The 15,854-nt window shown below is 34.0% G+C and overlaps 1 protein-coding gene across 1 annotated transcript in view; it reads left to right on the plus strand.

Moving 5' to 3' along the window:
- Window positions 1–15,854, plus strand: part of ome (dipeptidyl peptidase 4 omega) — a 150,995-nt gene that overhangs the window by 129,909 nt on the left and 5,232 nt on the right. Inside the window, exons 5-16 of the mRNA XM_089631608.1 lie at window positions 2,601–2,695; window positions 3,455–3,529; window positions 4,275–4,527; window positions 6,862–7,031; window positions 8,511–8,605; window positions 9,539–9,650; window positions 10,080–10,175; window positions 10,331–10,467; window positions 11,789–11,999; window positions 12,749–12,942; window positions 13,639–13,833; window positions 14,708–14,957. Coding sequence (XP_089487734.1) covers window positions 2,601–2,695; window positions 3,455–3,529; window positions 4,275–4,527; window positions 6,862–7,031; window positions 8,511–8,605; window positions 9,539–9,650; window positions 10,080–10,175; window positions 10,331–10,467; window positions 11,789–11,999; window positions 12,749–12,942; window positions 13,639–13,833; window positions 14,708–14,957 — 1,883 coding nt within the window. The remainder of the gene's footprint in view (window positions 1–2,600; window positions 2,696–3,454; window positions 3,530–4,274; window positions 4,528–6,861; window positions 7,032–8,510; window positions 8,606–9,538; window positions 9,651–10,079; window positions 10,176–10,330; window positions 10,468–11,788; window positions 12,000–12,748; window positions 12,943–13,638; window positions 13,834–14,707; window positions 14,958–15,854) is intronic.

Raw genomic sequence — 15,854 nt, forward strand, 5'->3', positions numbered from 1 at the left:
TGCTATATGTTTACGCGAAAATCGAGATTTCGCTGCCGATTTCGGTCGCGGCCTACCCTTTAAATTGAGATATTCGTAAAAATACGATATATTTCCGCGTAAATCTAGATTTCGCGGTAATTTTCCGTCGCGGCCGGCCCTTTATTTCAAATATCCGCATTTAAATTGGTAAAAATACGACATATTTCCGCGTAAAACGAGAATTCGCGGCCATATTCCGTCGCGGCCGGCTCTTTAAATTCAGATATTCGAAATAAATTCGCAATAATACGATATATTTCCGTGTAAATCGAAAATGCGCGGCCGATTTCTGTCGCGGCCGACCCTTTAAATTCAGATATTTGATGTCAATTCGTAAAAATATGATATATTTCCGCGTAAATCCAATTTTATTGGCAGTTTTTCGTCGCGGCCGGCCTTTCAAGTTCAGATATTTGAAGTAAATTCGTAAAAATATGTCATATTTCGGCGTGAATCGAATTTTTTCGGCCGATTTCCGTCGCGCCGTATTTTTTAACTCGGATATTCGAAGTAAAGTTAGTAAAAATACGATATATTTCCGCGTAAATTGAAATTTCGCGTCCGATTTCCATCGCGGCGGGTCCTTTAAAATTCAGATATTCGAAATAAATTCGTAAAAATACGATATATTTACGCGTAAATAGAGATTTCGCGGCCGATTTCCGTCGCAGCGGGCTATTTAAATTCAAATATTCGAAATAAATTCGTAAATATACGATACATTTACGCGTAAATCGAAATTTCGCGGCCGAGTTTCGTCGCAGCCGACCCTTTAAATTCAGATATTTGGTGTAAACTCGTAAAACTACGACATGTTTCCGCGTAAAACGTATTTTCTCGGCCCTTCAAACTCGGATATTCGAAATAAATTTGAAAAAGTATGACATTCCAGTGTAAATCGATTCAGATTTACAAGATAATAATACTAATTAGGACGATGTATAACCAGGTAAAAATACATTTTTCGGCGTTTTACCGCCACGGCTGACTTTTAGATTCAGATTTACGAAATATTATGATTTATTTTCGCATAAATCAAATTTTTTCGAATTACACGAACAAATTTTCGTGCGCGGACAAAAATAAATTTCGAATTACGAATTAACGAATTTCGAATTAAAAAAATTTTTGTATGAAAAAATTTTTCTGCGGAAATTTTTTTGGCGAAAATTTCGAATTACGCGTTTTTTCGAATTATCGGGGTTCGAATTAACGGGGTTCTACTGTAGTTAGTACCCTTACAAAAATTTTGATATGGTATATTCTTATAAAATTATCGGACCGCAATGGCATTCGAGTAAGACTGGCGGAAAAGGTATAACTACCCTTCGCGCCGGAAGTGTGTTAATATGTTTATATCTTTGGGACAGTAGGTTTAGGAGATGCAATATTTGAATCCAAAAATATAGGCTTTGTTTATTACATTTCAGTACATACTCTTTCTTGACCAAAATTGGAGATACATTATTTTAACTCTAAGCCATCAAAATACATATACATTGTAAATGTCAAAATATTCACTAACCATGCCAAAATATATGCTTAAAGTACCTATAGGAAAGGAATATTATGTCTGTAGAACCGCTTCCTTGGGAAATGTTTGATTTCACTTCAAGTCTAGGTCATTAATAGCCTGTAATATACAGGGTGTCGTTTGTGCAATACTACCTCCCTGTACACTGCGGTTAGAAAGAGAATCATCTAAAGGTACGGATATATTTGCAAACATAAACGAGAGCCGAGCCTCGAATAATGGGAAAGGAACGAACCAACAGCAAATGACGTGATACGCCACTTGTGGTTGCTTCGTTCCTTTCCTACAAGGCGCGATTCCCGATTCGGATTGCAAATGTTTACTTAGCATTATATTATTCAATTTCGCCTTATAAGGAGCTGATTATTGGACGATTTCAGTGCTATAGGAGAGATAAAGTTTCTTATTGTGTATATCAAACAATTCACAATTTTTACTCTAATATGTAGTCTTAGTTATACTGCATGGAGGGTAATAATGTGATTCATATGTAGGAATGTATGTGTCATGTTATTACAATGCAAACCCTAAGGCCATTCGTACACATTTACTTACAAGCGACGAGTTTTGTGCAGGTAGCATACGCGCCGCTCGTGAGTATCCGCCGTACTATTTTGCTAATGTTCGTACACGACACGATGCGTCTGACTTCAATTGCATGCTACTGACTGTGCTGGTAGCAAGCTATGCGAGTTGCATTCACTTGACGTCCGAACAAGATTTGAATGTTAAATTTGTTCTGGAGGTTCGAGAATATCAATGATTATTGTTGTATAGGTGAACCCAAAATCTTCTTTTAGATCGATTTTTATGCTTGTAAATATAAAGAAGAACAATATTACAGTCTTTGTTGCAAGAGTCACTTGACATCGTATTAATTCCACGGATACACTTGAAAAAATAATCAAGTTTAGTATAATTCGGGTAGCGCCGTTGATGGAAACCGGCTTTAAAGTGTAGCGTATCGGTCGGCAACCTGTAATTACGTAGCCTGTAAGTATCTCTGTATATGAAGAGCCTAATTCGTAAACATTGCTTTTTGCAGATGACGAGCTAACATATATAGACGAAGAAGGAAATCTCGTTATTTACAATGTACAAACTTTCACTGAGGAAATACTTTTTTCAAATGTCAACCAAGTGAGTAAATGTTCAAAAAAATAATATCTTTTAGCTTTACCCAATCTCCTACAAAGCATGAAAAACCTAATTTTATATGAAGATTATTTGCTTGCATAAATATAAATGTTGAACAGTGTATAGCATAGGCCAGCAAATCTCTTTGAAAAATAATAATATATTAGCCCATTGAGTGCTGATTTGTTTATATATAAATACTTGGATCTTGTCTCCCTAGAGTGGTGTAAAGCCGTTCATGCCCCAGGATAAAAGACAGAAAATAAATTTCGTAAAATTTATTCCAAAAAGGTTTTCAATTTGCATAAATTAACCTTTCTTTTCATATATCCGTCAGAATTTATTTTCCTTCTTTTCTTGTGGCTTTACAGCTTTACCTCGTGGAATACCGATATACATGAAAAAAATAATAAAATAATAAAAATAATTTATATTGATTGTAATGAAAATAATTTATATTGATTGTAATAAAAATAATTTAAATTGATTGTAATGAAAATAATTTATATTGATTGTAATGAAAATAATTTATATTGATTGTAATGAAAATAATTTATATTGATTGTAATGAAAATAATTTAAATTGATTGTAATGAAAATAATTTATATTGATTGTATTGAAAATAATTTATATTGATTGTAATGAAAATAATTTATATTGATTGTAATGAAAATAATTTGTATTGATTGTATTGAAAATAATTTATATTGATTGTAATGAAAATAATTTAATTTTTAACATAAAATAGTACTTTTTTGCAGATACTAGGAACATCATTCGATCAACAGTTATCAGCTGATAAAAAGTATTTACTGTTGGCTCTGAGTTACAGAAAGGTACATAATATTATTATTTAAACAAACTATGCAATAAAACCTAACACACCCATTTTCTTCTCAAACTTTCTCCTTATTGTGCTTCGTGCTAATTGTGTTTATATACATAGTGTCCAGATACTAGTACAAGCGTTAAACTGGTGAATTTATGTAACATAGAGAACCCAAAGAAATAATTTTCTAAATGAGCAATTTATTTTTTCGATCGGCAATTAAAAGGTTAAAAAACTTTAAAAGCCGGGTTTAAGCTTCGTCGCAATTTAAAAAAATAAGAAAAATTTAATAGTAACACCACAGCGACAGATATTTTTTAAATTTTACCTAAAAATTCCAACATCGGACTCGAAAGTTATTCCACGAAAATGACTGCGGCCTTTGACCAAGGCGGCACATTACATTTGTGTCTGACACTAAGCTTAACACATTTATTTCATCCATTAATTATATAAATATTATGTAAGCACTGCGATCGCTCAGGCTCCTTCACAAACCCCGGCCCGGTGATTTATACCCCCTGGACTCGCCTCTCGGCAGCACCGCCTATGTGCACGAGTTCCGGGGTTCCCTGGGCTTGTGCCCCGCGTACCTTAGGGTGAAAACGTATCCGGCTATCGCACATGTGAGCCATTAGCGGCTGTTCCTGTAAATAAAGGTTAACAGAAGTGAAGTAAACTAATAATAAAAACTGCAATAATAGACATGCGTAATATTGTTGAATATCTACTAACTTTTATGTTTATTTCAGCTCTACAGACATAGTTATACTGCTCAATATGTGGCCATATCTCTGGAAACTGGTGACCAACTTGTAATTACACCTGATGCCAATGAAACCTATTTAGAACTGGCTGTTTGGGGTCCACGAGGAAATGCTCTGGCGTTTGTTCAAAATAACAACATTTACTATAGAAGTTCTGTGAACGATGCCACCATACAGATATCTAGTGATGGAAAACCAGGAACCATTTACAATGGTGTTGCAGATTGGGTGTACGAAGGTAATTGGTAGTGGAAGTTAGTAGGAGATTTTCAAATATTGTCAAGTTATTTGCAACCCGGAATTGCTTGTTTCTATGTATTGGTACACATTTACTGATATCTTCAATATAACTACATATAAACCGAGTTGTACTGTAAAATCGTATTCTTTCGATGACATGTTAGGGACATACATATGTCATACCAAATTTTGCAAGATAATTGTTTTGCATGCTATGCAAGATAAAGAGTTTATCTTTTGTCATTTCCTGAGAGTAACAGGATCTAATAAACTATTCAAATACAATAGTGATAATAGATGAGTCAACATTTAGAAGCCCTTTCCTGGAAAAAAACATTGCATCACAGAATGAAATTACATTCATCAAATACTAAGGCTGGCCGCATACATACGTTTTTCGTATTCGATTTCCGAATTCGTTTTCCGTATTCGGACATCCGAATGCACGGAATCAGTAGAAAATACATTAACTGCCGCACACGTTCGTTTTAGTTCCGAACGGCACAAATTCCTTACGCACGTTCCGAATGCGAGCCGGCGCGTTCGGAGAAACCGAATGGAAAAAACCTAATGACGTCATGTGGAACGCAGCTATTGCATACAGTTTGTTTGTGCCGACGCAAACGTACGGAAATTTCCGTTCGTAATTCAGTGTTGCCAACGGATCTTGACCTAATATCGCCGTTTCTCATACATAAGGTAGCGTAAAGTAGCCGAATTTGCTGTTAGGTGGGACATGTTTAAAATTGATGTTTTTACGTGAAAATAAAAATTTCTTGGGGGGGGGGGTAATTTAAAATTTGTCGCCAGAAAATAAAAAAAATTCATGGGGAGGGTGGCTAGAGAATTTCAAAAAAATAAAATTTGTCCCCAGAAAATAAAAAAAATTCATGGGGAGGGTGGCTAGAGAATTTCAAAAAAATAAAATTTGTCGCCAAAAAATAAAAAAAATTCATGGGGAGGGTGGCTAGAGAATTTCAAAAAAATAAAATTTGTCCCCAGAAAATATAAAAAATTCATGGGGAGGGTGGCTAGAGAATTTCAAAAAAATAAAATTTGTCGCCAAAAAATAAAAAAAATTCATGGGGAGGGTGGCTAGAGAATTTCAAAAAAATAAAATTTGTCCCCAGAAAATATAAAAAATTCATGGGGAGGGTGGCTAGAGAATTTCAAAAAAATAAAATTTGTCGCCAAAAAATAAAAAAAATTCATGGGGAGGGTGGCTAGAGAATTTCAAAAAAATAAAATTTGTCCCCAGAAAATATAAAAAATTCATGGGGAGGGTGGCTAGAGAATTTCAAAAAAATAAAATTTGTCCCCAGAAAATATAAAAAAATTCATGGGGAGGGTGGCTAGAGAATTTCAAGAAAATATAAAATTTGTCCCAAGAAAAATAAATTTCAGGGGGGGGGGTGGCTAGAGAATTTCGGGACATGTTTAAAATTGATGTTTTTGAAGTAGCTTAATTGGCCAGTCGCCTTTTAGATTTTTTCGGCGCCGATTCTCGCTCTGAGTAGCCTAAATGGCGATATATCGCCCTTGTTGGCAACACTGGTACTGACGTTTATACATTCCGAATGAAGAAAAACGAACGTTTGCGCTAGTCTCACGGAATTCCGAATACGGAAAACGAATTCGGAAATCGAATACGGAAAACGTATGTATGCGGCCAGCCTAAAGGAGAATTTTTGCATCGTTCAAAAAATTATTTTCAGTTGCCACTAGTAGTTGTATAGTTGCCTATAACAACTCGCATATCCAAACTAAAAACAAATGTGCCCATAAAATTTCCTCGTACAATTTCACTAAATAATGACGTTTCATTCATTTAACTATAGAACAGTATAGTAGAATAGTCTAAAACTGCTAATTATTATATTTAATTGAAAGATTGTTTCAACAAATTGCATTTCTTAACATAGCTGTACCCCTTAGGTACTATAGTAGAACAGGGCAATAATTACAGTACATGACGGGTGCTGATAGATAAATACATTTTATCAGCTTCTGATCAATTAGAGTATTTATTGCGATTCTCACGGCTAAAAATATTATCGTGATTGATTTTTGAGGTACCATGAAGTGTTGGGCTGCCACCTCCTTTAGCTAATATTTTAGACAGCCTGGATATGCCCATCTGCACTGATAATAGATACGCAAGGCTGTCTGAAATGTTGGCTTAAGTATGAGGAAGCACAACACAACACAATACCCCAAAAATCAACCACGACAAGTATCGAGTCAGTTTATCGCACTGATCATGCAAGTGGATAGAATTTTTGATGAAAAATTTACCTCTTTTATTTAGTGTAATACATATTATTTTTTCCAGAGGAAATCTTTGGATCAAACAAGGCACTGTGGTTTTCGGAAGATGGCTCTAATATGGCGTACGTGAAATTCAATGACAGCTTGACTCGCGTCATGGCCATACCGTTCTACGGACATTCAGGGGACCCCGACTCGCAGTACACACGGCAACTATCCATCCGCTATCCTAAGGTATGTATACATCCTAAATATGTAATTATTATTATTATTCAACGATTGCTATTCATATTTAGGTCTCATCGGTCTAGGCCTTAAGCCATGGCTGCCTAAATTTAGGTGGATGGTTTTTGCCAATTAATTTTTTATGTCTTGTTTTTTTTAAAAATAAAATCTCCAAATATGGGATTAACGATGAAGTATAAGTGGACTCATTGGATTTAAACCAAAGTAAGCAGTTCATATGTTTGTGTATTGATATTTGGAGATATGATTTTTTTAATGAGCGTGGCCGAATCCAAAACCAAACGCCTGGAAACCTCCATCACACGGGCATTTTTTTTGTAAATATGCCATCACTCAAGTGGTTAATGCATAGTTACAATACAATAACTGTTTATTAATGTCTCATCTTGTGATTATTTTACTCATATAATCTGTAGTATATCATAGTTACAAAACAATAACTGTTTATTAATGTCTCATCTTGTGATTATTTTACTCATATAAGGTGTAGTATTTCATAGTAAGAATACAATAACTGTTTATTAATGTCTCATCTTGAGATTATTTTACTCATATAATGTGTAGTATGTATATCATAGTTACAATACAATAACTGTTTATTAATATCTCATATTGTGATTATTTTACTCATATAATGTCTAGTACATCATAGTTATAATACAATAACTGTTTATTAATGTCTCATCTTGTGATTATTTTACTCTTATAATGTGTAGTATATCATTAAATGATATTACGAGTGCATTATACAGGATGCACAACAAAATAATGCATTTCTTCTTTGTAGTAGATAATTGTTTGCTTAGGATGCAACTATGATAATTGATTTATATCTGTTAAATAATTGCTTTATCCACTTATATGTTATGACAATGGATCAATTAATCTTTGTTTCTCTGTGTATTCATTCTCAATTGCTACTTTATTAATTTTTAACACCCACCTTAGCTATTGAACTAAACATGCCACCTTTTATTATGCAATCAGAATATAAACAATTTACATTTTACAGCTTGACACACTTAACTTTACTTAATGCAGCCTATGGCGTCGCTACTGTAGATTTTGTGAATATAAAATGTCTATGGAAGTAAAAAATAGTTTTTCGTTCATTAGTTACTTACTGGGTATACGTAACGGTGACCGGGTATATCATCAAAAAAAAAATTCAACACACCTCCAAAAAGTGATATAAAGTCGTGAAAAGTGATGAAACAAAAACTAGGTTAAATAGGTTACATAGGTAATTATTAATGATGAAACAAAAACTAGGTTAAATTGGTTATATAGGTAATTATTAAACCTAGTTTTTGTTTCATCACTTTCAATGACTCTATATCACTTTTTAAAGGTTTGTTAAATTTTCATTTTGATGAAATATCATGGAACCGTATGTTCTGTTCTAATGTTACGACATGTAAGTTTATAGTATTGTAATTCTTTGTATGTCCTTTGTATTTGTCCTAGGCAGGTACCACAAACCCCACTGCTGAAGTTGTCCTGGTTAATCTTTCCAGCCCACTTGAACCTATAAACATTCCAGTTCCAGATTCACTAACAGAGTGAGTAAAATTATTATTTAACCTTTTTAAGTAGGTTTATCTTCCTTTATGTGATTACCACACAAGAATCCCTATTTGCTCCTGGCTGTCCGGAGTCAGTAGGGATATCAGTAGGTGAGGCTGAAGGGAGTAGAGAGGAGAAGTGTTGAACTGACTATTCAGATCATGTCACTAAACACTTTCAAGCAATGTTTTGATTAAGAATGGTGGTCTCTCATCGGGGCGATTCTGACAGCATCAGGGGCGGATCTAAAACTCAGAAGGCAGTCTGCAAACATATCTTAGGGTCCCTTGAGGGAGGGGGAGGGGATAAATCTAGTTACCAAAAATATTACATCCTCTTTAGGTAGGCGACATATTACGCTGAATGCATCTTGGCTTGGCCTATTTCAGCATAAATAAAACTAAAATATACGTGCTTATAGCGTTGTCTACCACAGGTTTTAAAAGCATTTGAAATGTCCGCATTTTCAAAATGATTGGGTATTTTGAAGGGACAAACTTCATGAGGGGAAAATGCCGTAATTCTACATCTGCATTGCATCGGTTGGGTATTTTAGAATATACAATGCATTGGTTCATTTTCTATTTTTATGTGGAAAGCTGATATTATTTTGACATTTCATACTCAATTCATTTTGGATAGCATTCGAAATCGTGATATATAAATATATATGTTTAGTATGAATAGTCATCTATTACCCAATCTATCTCTCATCTCCCCCCATTTTCTTCTACCTGAAAATGTATATTCCCTCCGTTTGTGATTACAATAGGAGTATGTCACCTGGTCTAAAGTATCTGTTAATGGCAATCTTATGAATAAAATAAGCTCTATCTCTTGGTGGACTTAAGACCTAACTAACATTGACTATTTGATTTTTATAGGTCTACCAATTGTAAAAATAAATAAATATTGTATCTTAATTTCAGGCCACTGGTAGCCAGTGTCACATTTGCCACCAACTCTACAGTGGCCATCACATGGACAAATAGAGTTCAGAACGAGTCTCTAACATTCCTATGTGACACAGTATGTCGACAAGTAAGTTTGCTTTCTGATTTTTTACTGAATCCCCATTGAATTTATCTGAATAATAATTTTCATGTTGCAAAAATTCATCAGTTTCTATATCTAGTAACCATTGTAATGTTTTAGGTGATATTACTTTATCTAATGTTTGTTGTACAGAAAAGGGAGAAAGTTATAAACAGCCACATTGTAAATAATTAAATTTAAAATTGCTAATTATCATGATATGTTGATAAGTAAATTCCTTACAAGAGTGACATCTCTTGACGAAATGTTTAACTTTATACATATTTAATTTTTACAATACTGCCATCTATTGACGAAGTTAAAAAGTATAAAATAAAATTAAACCAAAAATTATATCTAGATTTACGTATCAGTGATCTTATCATTGAATAAGTTTTATTTTTTGGTAATTAATATATATATTTTCTCTTTCAGGTATTCCAGTACTCTGAGACAGAAGGATGGGTTGATGTCCTTCATGCACCTGTTTTTAGACCAGGAGGCAAATCATACTTTACTATATTACCTGAGGTGAGAATCTGTTTTCATAATAAATAATTAACTTGTACCAATATAAATATTATTATTCCCTTTATTAAGTTTTGTTGTACATGCAAATCATTATGTTATTATATACTTTGAAAATTGTTGATAAGTTTGAAAAATTAATGATGATTTTATTTTAGAAAATTGAGAATGATTCTTGGAGGCAGGTTGCTATGATATCTGAAAACAAACAAGACGAATGGGATAAAACATACTTGACCAAAGTGCCCAAAACAGTCATTGAAATCTTGCACTGGGACGAGACAGCTGAAACACTGTAAGTTTTTTTTTTTTACATATTCACGTTGATGTTAAATGTCACGCTCGTTATATTCTATGTGTTCATACATGGCGTAAATTTAATTATTTAAAAAAAAAAAAAATACGATTTTTTCAAGGTATTGCTTTACAATATTAAAACACATTAATTGTTTGTGCTCGTGCATACGCAATATGAATATGAATAAAAAGTGTTGTCTGTAAAAAAACTCAATTCTTTAAAATTAAAATAATTACTTAATGCCATCTATGAACGCATAGATTATCACAAATGTTGCGTTCAACCTTAATTTTAAGTCTACTAGATTTCAGTACTTATTAACACCAATTAACACTAATTTGTAATTTTTTTTCACATAATACTATTCATTTTCATAACTCAAAGTGAACCACAAGAAAAATTTGGTGCATGAGTGTTGTGTAGACAAAATAAAACTGAAAGTTAAAAATAAATTGGCTGTATCTTCTACCTACATTCTCACAATCACTGAGATGATACTGCCACTTTTAAACCAAACCCAACAAATAGAGCTTACCTATCTTACCGGTCGGTGGCTGAGTTAACATCGCGTTTGGGTCCCACCTAGGTGTAGTGTGTTCAATTCCTCGGCTAGCCTCCATCACAACACAAGCATCATTTTCCGCTTACTGTGGTGGTAGTAGGAGATTTTCAAACATTGTCAGGTTATTTTTTTTTTTTTTTTTTTTTTTTTATAGTGAATATTAGGGTTATATAGGTTATTTGTAACCTGAGGAATTTTTGTCTTTCTTTTTAAGAAAAATTAAACTTAACATCCACCAAATAATGGGGCATTAAGAAAAGGGATTGTAGGTTAGGTTAGATATTCAATTCAATTTTTATTATTTTAAAAACATTGCAAAATGTTCATTTTGTGGCGTTGTTAAATAACATATTAAATAGCAAAGTTATATAAATATAATTACATAAAGCAGAACTCTAAGTGTCGGAAGAAAACAAAGAGATTTACGAAACATTGAGATAAGTGGAATACAAAGTTAACAATACAATAAATAGTATGGGAATCATTCAAATAAAACAATTTATCGCAGCGCGCCAGCTATATTTTCTATTTTGGTAATAACTTATTTGTTTTTTATCAAAACTTTTCTAAATTGTGCCGTTTTACCAGATACATAATGTTTTAATATATTTATAAAATTAGTATATAATCTACCATAAAAAGTTTCCCCAGAATGGCCAGTTATATTCGGAGATGTTTTTTTGAAAATATCCTTAATTATACTTTGACACACAAGAAGTTAAATGAGAGCATTTTCAATGCATTTTTATTTTGTAGATGGTACACGGGAACGAGTGTCAAGGACTCTGCATATCAGCATTTATATTCTGTCACCCTGGACGGAGAAATCAAATGTTTCACATGCAATATTAGCCATTCCACCGGCAGTCAGTGTTTGTACAATGAGGCAGAAATAAGTAAGGGTGGATCATTCATTGTCATCTCCTGCATGGGACCTCAAGTTCCAGAAACACACGTTTACACAAAGGTAAGTTTTTAATTATAAAAATAAATACTGGCAATAATGGAATAAAATGTAAAATATTTTTTATTATAGAGCTTATATTATGGCATCTGAGAAATGTATATAATAATAAGACCCTAATTCAGAAGTCGGAAGGTGTTTTATTATAGTTCGGTATATACACGGTGTCCGGTAACTCATAGTACATGTGTAAAACCCATAAATCTTTATTTTTAATGTGCGCATTTTTTTAACTTTTCAAAAAAAAATTGTCAACTAACGGGTTAGAAAACTTTTGGAGATATTAATCCCGTAGTGACCGATTTTTACTTTACATACTCAAAAACAAAATAATATACACGAAAACGAAACCTCAAATCAAAATAGTTATACATACTGCAAAATCGATTCCAAATATAATGTAGATTTTCGAGTTTACCGCTTGTACTACGTGTTTCTGGACGCCGTATAACGAGTCAATTCTCTTCACCTAATTACTTTGTTCTAAATCTCTACTTGTGTGGAGTTTATGAGAAAAAAATGATTGAGCAAACAAGATGAAGAGACATTGTTCATCATGTCAAGATTCTCAAATGTCTTGGAGAACAGCTTCAAGGACCTTTTCCGCTTGTAGCGCAAGTGTACTGTTTGTTGTCAGGAGCGGCTACACACTGATCCTAATGGTAGGTTTATAATAAATAGATTAATGTAATCAGCCCTGGAATCAACTCATTGTATTTTCAATCCATAATAATATATATTTTTCATTTCAGAGTGGAATCAAGATAAAGGACTGGGAGTTGAATGAGAAATTGGCAGAGTATTTGTCTTACAAAGAAACCCCCGTGGTGAGACGGTTCACCGTGCAGGTTGCTCAGGACTCTCTACCTCCGGCACAAGTCCTGTTGATGACCCCTCCCAACGCAGATCTCTCAGGAGCCACCAAATACCCAATGCTGGTTAATGTGTAAGTTACAGACTGTCAACGAAGACAAAAAATTTGATAAAATGAAACTAATAATTTTTATTACCTATTTTGGGCAACACTGATTTTAGAACAAACTATATAGTAGATTGAAATGTGAAGTTATGTTTGGCTTCACAATCTGATTTACAGATTGACATTGGATAGGAAAAATTACATAACTCAAATTTTCCATATGTTTTTTTTCTTTTTACTTACTATATTTTTATTTATTTATTTTTATATTAACTTATTTGTTTTTGGAAAAAATTATGTTATGTGACTTGTTTGGTTTTAAGATAATGTGTTTATATTTAAAAAAAAAAAACAGTATTTTATCTACCATAAGTAGTTTCTCCAGAATAGCTAGTTATAATTAGAGAAATGATTTTTTTCTTCTTAACGAAACGCTGGCAAAAAAGAGGTTAAAACAATTTTGAAAATTAAATTTCCTTAGAATACCGTGTAGTCTCATCTTCTGTAAAGAAATACAACTTATAATTTCTGAACACCTTTTGACGTTGATGTGAAAATATTGATTTGAAGAATAGCGATTTTTTAAACTTACATTATTTAGCCGTTATCTTGGTGTTGTCATTTAAAACCATTTAAATATGTAATTGCAGTCTCCTCCAGTTTTCTAAAAGAAAGAATTCTCTTGAAAGAATATATTAAATGTATTTTTTTGTTTGTTGTCAGTTATGGTGGTCCCGATTCCTACCAAGTGCTGGAGAGATGGCAGCTGGACTGGGGTGCGTCTCTTGTGGCGCGCTGGAACATCATGCTGGCGCTCATAGACGGCCGAGGGTCTGGCCTGAAGGGAAACAATAATCTCTTCTCCGGATACAGGAACCTGGGAACGGTGGAGATCAATGACCAGATCAACGTCACAAGGTTTGCATTTCTTTTTTTATTGAAAATAATTTACAAATTTATACTATATATTAGCCTTTGTTATGATAGTATAAATCATATTGTATCGTATTATTGGTAAAATCCTTGGAGAGCCTGGACCGCTTCTATAAAACACTTCAATTTTTTTTGGTCTTCTGCTCTTTCCAGTACTGCATAAGAGTATCAACTGCTCTGTCTGGAACCTTTAGGACTATGGAAACTGCATTTTGGATAATTTTGAGGCTTAAGAAAGTTGAAAAGGGAAGGATATGGGGAAGAGGACGGTTGAGACCTGGCTATCAAACACAAATCTGGTTATCAAACTCAGCAAGTCATTTTAAGTAATATTTCGATTCCGATTGGTGGTCTTTCACCAGGGTGATGCTGAGAGTATCTAACGCTCTGGAACAAGCTGTAATATTTTTGTTGTTTGTTTTTGGGGTGTTATGCCGTGTTGCGCTAACTCCTTCTTTAGCCGACGTTTCGGACAGCGTTGCAGTGTCCATCATCAGGGCAGATCCGGTAGATCCGAAGATGTGTATGGCATAACACCCCAAAAACAAACAACAAAAATGCTTTTGGCCGTGAGAATCTAAAAACTTAGCTGTAATATTTTATACAATTAATTTTGACTGTGTAGTGGCTGACTTGATAATGCATTTGGTTCCTACCCTGGCATTGTGGTTCAATACCTCTGCTAGGCAAGTCTGCCATCATTGCACAAGCAACATTTTCTGCTTATTATGGTGATGGGAGGAGTTTTTCAAAAATTATCAGGTTATTTGTATTCCAGAAATGTTAGTCTTTAAAAAATCTTCTAAGAGGTATTTTGTTTACAAATTAATGATCAGATTTTATTAAAATATTTTTTCAGGCATCTTCAGAAAAATCTCGGCTACATAGATCCAGAAAAGACGTGTATCTGGGGGTGGTCCTATGGAGGATTTGCCGCGGCGCTGTCGCTGGCCCGGGGTGGAGACACCTTCAAGTGCGCCATTTCAGTGGCGCCCGTGACAGACTGGCTATACTACGACTCCATCTACACTGAACGCTTCATGGGGATTCCTTCATCAGAGGATAACAAGATCGGATATTCAGCCGCTGACCTGAATACTATTGAAATTGTAAGTTAAAAGACCACTGTAGTACAAACATAACAGTAACCCACAAAATAATAGAAACATGCTAATTGTTGCTGAGCTAGGACCAAATTGCAACGACTATCAAAGCAGTGGAGCCAATGAAAGACGAGTTGCTGCTGTTTGTAGAAGCGGTGAACAATGTTGGCGACACTTATGCATATTTCATGCTAATAATCTTTCATTGTCCATTCTATTATCTATGTTACAATCTCTGTGGAAGAGAGATAAAATCCTTGTTAACACATTTTACTATAGAATACAGTAATTTATGTTTCATAAAAATATCTTATTAAACATTTCCACACTACCTACCTCAGAGAGTCAGCTGAATTAAGATGTTTAATATGTATAAGGTTTTTTTTTTGTTACGTGAATACCGCACAAGAATTCTAATTTCTCCCAACTGTCTAAAGCCTGTCTCTTATCCCTTTACAGTCGGTTCCATTTGAGTGTGAGTTTGTCTTTGGAAAAATCTTGACGGAAAATAAATTGGTTTTTGGGAACAGAACCGGTGTCGATCGAACGTGCAGGAACTTTATTTATGGTAGTAAGTCGCCCAGACCTATAGAATCATAACTAAGAGCTCTACATACTAGTGTCTACCCATCAAAATTCGGATTTTTTATGCCGGTTGCAAAGGGTTATGGCATTTCCCACTGGGTATGTTGTGACACTGAAGGGTAAGGGGAGGGGAAGGGTTAGATTGCGAGGAACCTAACATGGAAAACTAAACATGGATTATGATTAACAGCTTCAGATCTTCGATTCAATCTTCTTATAATTAATAGTAATACTTTTACAAGAAGTGGGTCACTAGTGTACAGGGTCATTAACCACTCGAGCGATGGGGTATTTAAAAATTAGATTTCTTGAGAGCTG

Source organism: Hesperophylax consimilis, chromosome 5 (assembly GCF_061612785.1).
Source record: "Hesperophylax consimilis isolate HC1 chromosome 5, BYU_Hcon_1.0, whole genome shotgun sequence".
NCBI lineage: Eukaryota > Metazoa > Arthropoda > Insecta > Trichoptera > Limnephilidae > Hesperophylax > Hesperophylax consimilis.